The 9,985-nt window shown below is 42.1% G+C and overlaps 2 protein-coding genes across 3 annotated transcripts in view; one reads left to right on the forward strand and one right to left on the reverse strand.

Moving 5' to 3' along the window:
* The window catches only part of arhgap35a (Rho GTPase activating protein 35a), a 155,277-nt gene extending 148,494 nt beyond the window's left edge, over positions 1–6,783 (reverse strand). Inside the window, exons 1-2 of one of the 2 annotated variants that reach the window (XM_061878628.1) lie at positions 6,255–6,783; positions 6,085–6,140 (exon numbers count right to left, since the gene is read on the reverse strand). The gene's annotated coding sequence lies outside the window, so the exon portion shown is untranslated. Of the gene's footprint in view, positions 1–6,084 lie in introns of both variants that reach the window. The other variant, XM_061878627.1, reaches the window with a different exon arrangement.
* Positions 4,389–9,985, forward strand: part of ap2s1 (adaptor related protein complex 2 subunit sigma 1) — a 21,652-nt gene continuing 16,055 nt past the window's right edge. Inside the window, exon 1 of the mRNA XM_061878631.1 lies at positions 4,389–4,527. Within this exon, the coding sequence (XP_061734615.1) occupies positions 4,462–4,527 (66 nt within the window). The 5' untranslated portion in view covers positions 4,389–4,461. The remainder of the gene's footprint in view (positions 4,528–9,985) is intronic.

Consider the following 9,985-nt stretch of genomic DNA (forward strand, 5'->3'; position numbering starts at 1 on the left):
GATTCATTCAAAGTTCTTGGGTGAGCCATTTATTTTAAAGCCAATCCATGTTGACAACATCTAATAAGCATTTTGTTTCCAGAATTGCTGACTTGAGGTCAGTCCTCTTGCACATCCTGATGAGGAACTGTGAATCTGGGCAAACTACAGAGGGGTTTTGTATCATCAGTACAATATGCAAAGGGGTTGAACACACACTAGCTAGAGAAAATAAGTTGAACCTTATTTCAACCAAAGCAGGCACACTTTCTAATGGAAATTCAGACGTAATCATCCCAGAATGCACCTCTCACTGCCTAATAACCAGCCACCAGAACAAAGCTACCATTGAGGCAGAGAGTGACTGTAATCTGGACCACCAAACTCCACCAAAGCTGCCTGCTATAATTAGCTCCTTTCTCCATCAAACACAGGCTTACACTGACTTACAAGCGAGCCTCTGCTGTGGAACACGAGTGAGAGTGATTTAGTGAAGAGACGCAATTTTAGATGAGCGGCGTATGAAGTCAGCCGGCATTGACAGGTCGACTCGTGGGAGAACATTTGCAAATGAGCAGGTGACAGGCCTCGTTCATGGCGGTTTCTGGCAATTAAAGCTTGGGTTGACATGAAAATAATACGGTATTTTTTGAAATTGGGTGGTACTTGAACCTAAAACCACTTTGCTCACAATACCAAATAACACGCTCTCAATGGGCTTCATGCATCCATTTGATTACCAAACACACCCCTTCTATTTCCCTGCAAGAAAGCCTGTCAAATTCTGATATGTCCAGATAATGAGGGGACTTAATCTCACGTTCAGTGTCCTGATCAGAGTACACATATCTGGCCTACGGCCGGACAAGCAAAGCCTTCCTCCCACTTAATCCAAGCAATGGCTTCCGATCGTAGGACTGGAGCTGCGGGTGAGTCGGTAGAAAAATGGTACAGTTATTAGAGGAAAAACAGCAGGCTATTCAACTAAAGGGTCAAAAAGCTAAGAATTGGAAGGGACAGATATTTCCCTTCACTATTTTGTATATAACGTCAATGAAAAGGTTTGGCCCGCGGGACGCCGGTTAAATATCCCTGAAGTAGATAGAGGCTTTGAGCTGCAGTGGGTCCAATCAGGGAAAAAGCAGAAGTGCTGACAGCGGCTGATGCATTTACCTGCGAGCAAACCATCAAACTACACGAATGTGTGTGTGTGTGTGTTGACTTCCTTTGCAGCCCTGCTCTCCCAGGGCAGTTGATTAAAGTCAGTGACTCATCAAAAAAACCCTGCTCCCGGAGGTGTGTGAGTCGAAAGTAACCGCTTGAAGAGGGCCAACAAAAGTACATCTATACTAGAGAAATGTATTTCATTCACCATTAGGAAAATTAAAAACCGCAGGTAGGGATGTGCAAATCGTTGGGCCATCAATCAATTTTATTGAAAAAGTACAAAATCGCCATTGCCGATTAATGCTTTTTAATGCCGATCACAAACGCAGGTCCCCTTTGGCTGATAGTGTTAGGGTTGGGGGATATATCGATATACTCAATATATCGCGGGTTTATATCTGTGCGATATAGAAAATCAAGCACAGCTTGTAAGTTCAGTGCACACAATTGAATATTTTAGTTGCCAAGACAGAAATGTGTTTTTGTAAGTTTAGATTGGGGTGTGTGGCTTCTTAATGGGCAAAGACGGTAATGTCTCGTTTTAGAGCGAGCAAACTGGCGCCAGTCAGTCCATGAGTTTATCAAAGTACTGTAAAAATCGCAGCTTTCAGATCATTTGAATTTAAAACAGTAATACTAACTGTCGGGAGTTTTACTGCGGTTATCGTTATTGTTAGATTCCTTGTGGAAGTATTTCAATTACTAGTCTATTCAACTGATATGTCACACAAACCCACAGGACAATTTATTTATTTCTTTATACAAAAATATGCATGTGCCCTTTGCCCGCCTGTCCCTTTAACAAGGGTGGGGGGGGGGGTCGCACTAATATCCAATGAAAACCTTAACCTTAGCCCTAACCTAAGTAATAAATATAAATCATTTATGGTACTTGCTATGAGGTCTATCACACTGCTACTGCTCCAACTGGTTGTCATCTATCGCACCCCTGGGCCCTATATGGACTTTATCAGTGAATTTGCAGAATTTGTCGCTGATCTAGTGACGCAGGCAGATATTATAATTATAATTACAATATCCATATGAATACCCCGTCAGACCCTCCGTGCGTGGCGCTCCAGTCTATAATCGATCAATCAATCAATGTTTACTTATATAGCCCTAAATCACTAGTGTCTCAAAGGGCTGCACAATATAATAAATACCTGTGGTCTTAAACAAATAATAAATGGACCCACGAATCGCAACGGTAATACAACAGACCTAGTCCTTGTCCGGGGTGTCACCACTTCCAAAGTTATGGTGTGAATAAGCCCCCCTGGTGGACGCGCTCGCTGTTCCAAGTCGGGACCCGGGTTGGACCACTCCTCTGTGCATCAGTTGGTGACGTCCCTGCGCTGCCGACTTGTCTGCATTCAAGAGAATCTCCTGCTGGCCCCACTAAGGACTGGACTTTCACATTATGAACGTATCCACTCGGCATCCGTTGCATCGGTCACCCAAAGGGGGGTGCAATGGATGCCACATCTGCGGTCCCTTCCAGGCTTTCACGCTGTTCCCATTAGGTTGTGATTTTTCTCGCCCTGATGTGGGATCTGATGTCGGATGTCGTTGGGGCTTGTGCAGCCCTTTCAGACATTGTGATGAAGCCACAGACAAACAAACAGACTTCACTTTTAGCGTCCTTGTCATTAGAAGTGCTAAACTGCATATGGACTTGAAACCAATGTTTTCCTTTTTCTCGTATTGTTAAAGGGATCGATTCCCTTTTAAAAACGATTTTGGATCCAAACATATCTTCCAGAAGGCAAAGGCACAGATTGATATACTTGAAATGTAGAATTAGACATTTATTTTTTTATATATCGATCAATTGTATACTTTTGACTAGGGGCTGGGCGATATATCAATATACTCGATATATCGCGGGTTTTTCCTCTGTGCGATATAGAAAATGACTATATTGTGATATTCAAATATACGTTCTCACGCAGTTGCTTTTAGCTGCTGGCATTACACTACAGACTCTTTCCACACATTCCTGTCTCTCCTTCTCACAGACGGCAATACTGTCACGTCATATACGTATACGCCCTCGCGAAGAGGTAGCAGCATGGGTAACGTTAGCTGTGATGCTAGCAGAGCCGTGAGAGAGGTAATACGAGAGAAATAAGGTGCGAATCTGGTAACAAATGAAGGAAGAATTGATTCCCACGAAAAACAGCAGGGGGTCCATCGTCTTGCGGTGGTTTGGCTTCAAGTGGGAATATGTCGAACAGACAACTGTAATTTGTCAAGTGTGGTGCTAAAGCGTTGCTACAAAAAGTAGCATTACTGCTAATATGTAGCATCATTTGAAAAGTCACCTGCTAGAGAATGAAGAGTGCTTACGCCGCATGTCTACATCTCTGTTCGGTGCCACACGCCCACAAAATGTTATTTGTTTTAAACTATTGTAGGGGCATTCCGTACAAAAAGTCCACTTCAATTAAGTGTTGTTTTGATATGTCATCTTAGAGACATCATGCACAAACGTACAGTCATAACTTGTTTGAAAAATGTCTCTGACAATCTTGCACTTTCTGTTTTGGAAATGACATGAATCTTTGTGCCACTGCTTAATAAATACAGTTTTGCTAAATTGACTTAGTTGTGATTTCTCTCTCTGCATGAAAGTTTAAAATGAGCATATATTAATGCAGTGTGGAGAAGAATGTTTTAATGTAGACACATAGAATCATCATACTGCTGTTCATTCAAGGCTAAGGCGAAATATCGAGAGATATATTGTGTATCGTGATATGGCCTAAAAAAATAATCGCCCAGCCCTCCTTTTCACCCAGCAGATTTGGTCACATTTTCAGTAGACCCATAACAAATAAATTCATAAAAGAACATAACTTCATGAATGTTTTTTGGGACCAACAAGTATGTGCTCCAATCACTCCATTACAAAAAAAAAATAAGAGTTGTAGAAATTATTGGAAACTTAAGACAGCCATGACATTATGTCCTTCACAAGTGTATGTAAACTTTTGGCCATGACTATATATAGTAGTGTTAGTGTACATATTCTTACACTTGCGAGTATCAGGCATGTGCAAAATACAAACACGCTAAATATACTGTACTACAAATATGCCAAAGTGTGTAAAAAAAAAAAATAAAAAAAAAATCTCTTCCTGCCTGTTTTTTTTCTGTACGGCAATGACACAGCAGTGACTGCGCACACACAGACACGCCAAACACACACACACACTACACCACATCTTTTGCCACCACTCTCACACTTTCAATCCGTCAGCATCTATCCAAAAATCAGGGTGGCAGGGAAGTAGAGACACGTCTCCTGGAATGAAGTGGCCCAATGTCCAGACAGACGGGAAGGCAGAGAAAGGGAGTGGCTGGCCTGGCAAGGAGGTGGGTGGGGGTGGGGGTGGGGGGGCAATCACTGACCACTTTGCAGCAAAATTCAGCCGTAACACACAGACTATATACCGGTATTCACATAAACTATTAACATGCTTAATAAATAGGCTAGAATGTATGTTAAACAGACTGTAATATTAAAATGCTTTTGTTATATGCTAAGTAAGGATTGATGTCCCTTAAAACACAAGGATGTGTTTAACTTAAAACTACACTAATATTTGTATTGTTGTTCATTCAGGGTGATTTGATACAATAGAATCCAACCCTACACATTTTGTGTGCAGTTTCCCCAGGCCTGACCAATGCATTCCAGGTGTTGTGCTGCAAACAACTGCTTTCAATCTCTCTACTCTACACTGCTAGTTTTGATATTTAATTACTTCACAAAGATTGCTAATTTAATTCAAACATATAATAATATTTTTTGGATCATTACAAGTAGGGCTGCGAATCTTTGGGTGTCCCACGATTCGATTCATTATCGATTCTTAGATTCGCGATTCGATAATATATCGATTTTTTTCGTTTCAACGCGATGCTCGATTCAAAAACGATATTTTTCTGATTAAAAAAGATTCTGTATTCATTCAATACATAGGATTTCAGCAGGATCTACTCCAGTCTAGCTAGCAGGGTAGTAGATTTTTTTAAAAAGCTTTTATAATTATAAAGGACAATACTTTATCAACTGATTGCAATAATGTAAATTTGTTTTAACTATTAAACAAACCCAAAATATGACTTATTTTATCTTTGTGAAAACATTGGACACAGTGTGTTGTCAAGCTTATGAGATGTGATGTCTAATGATAATGTAAATGAAGGATTTTTAATCACTGCAATGCTGAAATTATAACTATTATTGATACTGTTGTTGATAATATTCATTTTTGTTTCACTACTTTTGGTTTGTTCTGTGTCGTGTTTGTCTCCTCTCAATTGCTCTGTTTATTGCAGTTCTGAGTGTTGCTGGGTCAGGTTTGGTTTTGGAATTGGATTGCATGGTTCCCTCCGGGTACTCCGGCTTCCTCCCACTTCCAAAGACATGCACCTGGGGATAGGTTGATTGGCAACACTAAATTGGCCCTAGTGTGTGAATGTGAGTGTGAACGTTGTCTGTCCATCTGTGTTGGCCCTGCGATGAAGTGGCGACTTGTCCAGGGTGTACCCCGCCTTCCGCCCGATTGTAGCTGAGATAGGCGCCAGCGCCCCCCGCAACCCCAAAAGGGAATAAGCGGTAGAAAATGGATGGATGGATGTTATGTTATTGCTGTGTATTGTTTTGTTGGATTGATAAGAAAAAAAATCGATTAAAAAAAAAAAAGAGAATCGATTCTGAATCGCACAATATATTCGATTCGAATCAATTTTTCCCCACACCCCTAATTACAAATAATGGGGTAGGATCACACAAACCCTGGGGGAGATTGGGGTTGACTCCCCGTTCGTTGTTATTTAAAAAATGCCACCAAATGTTGTAATTTTTAACACTATTTAGAAGCAAATAAATACTAATTTTAATCATTAAAAAAATAAAAACCTTACCATAACATTCCTTCCTGTCCGGATTCGGTCCACTCCTTTCTTCTCTCTTGGGAAGTCTTTTTTTTTTTTTTTTTTAAATAAAAAAAAGAAGGACAAAAACAGTTCCAGCAACACTTATTATCCGCTTTATCTTCTCTTAAAAAATGTTTTAAATGTTGATTTGTTCTTACTTTCTATGCCGACTGGGGAAGTTTTCACATTAGCCTCCGCGTTCCGGGAGGGTTAGCAGACATGCTAGTTAGGACAAACGCTGGCATCGCAGACATGCTAGTTAGGACACAAGCTAGCAAATGCGGCACAAAAAAAAAGTCTTCTTCAACAAAACAAGGAGGGGGGAAAAATGGAGGGTGCCGGCTTTTAAAAATGCCTCTTTTTAACAAGTGGTTCTTGCTTCGCCACCACGTTGTTTAGAGCAAGTATTATTTCCTTTGTTGTGTCCAAAAAAGAAGAGGAAACAAAAGGGTGCGATGGGAGACGTGGTGTCTTCGAAACGAGCCGAGAAGAAGCGACCATTCCCGCCCTCCTTGGTGATGTCGAGTCCTGGTAAGCCGCAAACAAATGTGACGCTTCTTCTGCCTTATTTTTGGTCAGCTTCCCAATAATGGCGGCCCCTTTTTTTTTTTTTTTTTCCCCCGACTCCAAGCGGCAGCATCCCCTCCTCTTTCACCGCCAACACAGAGAGACAGTCTCGCCCAGTGGCGCACACGCAGCATTACAACACACGGCCGCCATTATTCAATACAATTATTACTATTCTTTTAGTTCAGGGGTCGCCAACCCGAAATGTTGAAAGAGCCATATTGGTCCAAAATTAAAAAAAACAAATCTGTTTAGAGCCGCCAAAAACTAAAGGCCATATTACATACAGATAGCGTGGCATGAGATATAAATTGAAAGAAAAGGACTTAAAGGCCTACTGAAATGAGATCTTATTTAAACGGGGATAGCAGGTCCATTCTATGTGTCATACTTGATCATTTCGCGATATTGCCATATTTTTGCAGAAAGGATTTAGCAGAGAACATCCACGATAACGTTCGCAACTTTTGGTCGCTAATAAAAAAGCCTTGCCTGTACCAGAAATAGTAGACGATGTGCGCGTGACGTCACAGGTTGTGGAGCTCCTCACATCCTCACATTGTTTATAATCATAGCCTCCAGCAGCAAGAGCGATTCGGACCGAGAAAGCGACAATTTCACCATTAATTTGAGCGAGGATGAAAGAATCAGCACCTCCAAGTCCGAGTCCATGGTTCTCGCCCGGAAAAGGGTGGAGTGCCATCTCCGGGTTGGGGAGGAGACCCTGCCCCAAGTTGAGGAGTTCAAGTACCTAGGAGTCTTGTTCACGAGTGAGGGAAGAGTGGATCGTAAGATCGACAGGCGGATCGGTGCGGCGTCTTCAGTAATGCAGACGTTGTACCGATCCGTTGTGGTGAAGAAGGAGCTGAGTTGGAAGGCAAAGCTCTCAATTTACCGGTCGATCTACGTTCCCATCCTCACCTATGGTCATGAGCTTTGGGTCATGACCGAAAGGATAAGATCACGGGTACAAGCGACCGAAATGAGTTTCCTCCGCCGGGTGGCGGGGCTCTCCCTTAGAGATAGGGTGAGAAGCTCTGCCATCCGGGAGGAACTCAAAGTAAAGGCGCTGCTCCTCCACATCGAGAGGAGCCAGATGAGGTGGTTCAGGCATCTGGTCAGGATGCCACCCGAACGCCTCCCTAGGGAGGTGTTTAGGGCACGTCCAATCGGTAGGAGGCCACGGGGAAGACCCAGGACACGTTGGGAAGACTATGTCTCCCAGCTGGTCTGGGAACGCCTCGGGATCCCCCGGGAAGAGCTAGACAAAGTGGCTGGGGAAAGGGAAGTCTGGGTTTCCCTGCTTAGGCTGTTGCCCCCACGACCCGACCTCGGATAAGCGGAAGAAGATGGATGGATGGATGAAAGATTTGTGGATGAGGAAAGTTAGAGTGAAGCACAAAAAAAATAGAATAAATAAAAGCGACGGCTCCAGGTGCGGCAGTGGGACCGTTTCAGATGTAATTAGACACATTTACTAGGTTAATTCTGGAATATCCCTTATTTGCTTATTGTTTTAATAGTGTTTTAATGAGATTGTAAAGTCATACCTCAAAGTTGGATCGCTGCGGTGAACACCAGTGTATCTCAGAGAAGCCAATGGAGTAGCCAAGATCACAGCTGCGTTTTTGACAGTTACAGGAGGAGGTCGCATAATCTACTCAAGTCTGGGTATAGAGACGACTTAATATCACAATTTTCACCTTCCAAAGAGTTGCTGGTTGACGTAGAGAAACGTGTTCGCTTGACCGCTCTGTGTTAAAGCTTCACAACAAACAAAGAAACAGCGGCTGTGTTTCGGTGCTAAAGGCAGCTGCAATCCACCGCTTTCCACCAACAGCATTATTCTTTATAGTCTCCATTATCAATTGAACAAATTGCAAAAGATTCAGCAACACAGATGTTCAAATTACTGTGTAATTATGCGATGAAAAGAGACGACTTTTAGCCATAAGTGGTGCTGGGCTAATATGTCCCTTCCTACCCGAGACGTCACAAACACGCGTCATCATACACGTCATCATTGCGCGACGTTTTCAACAACAAACTCCGCAGGAAATTTAAAATTGTAATTTAGTAAACTAAACCGGCCGCATTGGCCTGTGTTGCAATGTTAATATTTCATCATTGATATATAAATTATCAGACTGTGTGGTCTGTAGTAGTGGCTTTCAGTAGGCCTTTAAAGGCCTACTGAAATTAGATTTTCTTATTTAAACGGGGATAGCAGGTCCATTCTATGTGTCGTACTTGATCATTTTGCGGTATTGCCATATTTTTGCAGAAAGGAGTTAGTAGAGAACATCCACGATAAAGTTCGCAACTTTTGCTTGCTAACAGAAAAGCCCTGCCTCTACCGGAAGTCGCAGACGATGACGTCACATGTTGATGGGTCCTCACATCTTCACATTGTTTCTAATGGGAGCCTCCAACAAAAAAAGCTATTCGGACCGAGAAAACGACAATTTTCCCATTAATTTGAGCGAGGAAGAAAGATTTGTGTTTGAGGATTCCTTGATAGCGACGGACTAGAAAAAAAAAAGTTAAAAAAAAATGCAGATGTTTTTAGACACATTTACTAGGATAATTCTGGGAAATCTCTTATCTTTCTATTGTGTTGCTAGTGTTTTAGTGAGTTCAACAGTACCTGATAGTCGGAGGGGTTTGTCCACGGGTGTGTTGACGCGCAGTGTCTCAGGGAAGTCGACGGCAGCTTTATGGGCGGCACAAGCTCAGCTGATCTCCGATAAGAAGATACTTTTTACCACAATTTTCTCACCAGAACCTGCCGGTGGACATTTGGTCGGGATCCATGTTTGCTGTGATCCATAGTAAAGTTTCACCTCCGTGAATTTTAAACAAGGAATCACTGTGTGTTTGTGTGGCTAAAGGCTAAAGCTTCCCAACTCCATCTTTCTACTTTGACTTCTCCAATATTAATTGAACAAATTGCAAAGGATTCAGCAACACAGATGTCCAAAATACTGTGTAGTTATGCGGTTAAAGCAGACGACTTTTAGCTGTGTGTGTGCGCAGCGCTCATATTTCCTAACAGCCCGTGACGTCAAGCGTACACGTCATCATTACGCGACGTTTTCAAGAAAAAAGTCCCGGGAAATGTCAAATTGCAATTTAGTAAACTAAAAAGGCCGTATTGGCATGTGTTGCAATGTTAATATTTCATCATTGATATATAAACTATCAGACTGCGTGGTGAGTAGTAGTGGCTTTCAGTAGGCCTTTAAAAGACACTAAATAAGCTATAATATAGCTACAAATGAGGCCTAATGATGCAATATGTACATATAGCTAGCCTAAATAG

Source organism: Nerophis ophidion, linkage group LG18 (assembly GCF_033978795.1).
Source record: "Nerophis ophidion isolate RoL-2023_Sa linkage group LG18, RoL_Noph_v1.0, whole genome shotgun sequence".
NCBI classification, from domain to species: Eukaryota; Metazoa; Chordata; class Actinopteri; order Syngnathiformes; family Syngnathidae; genus Nerophis; species Nerophis ophidion.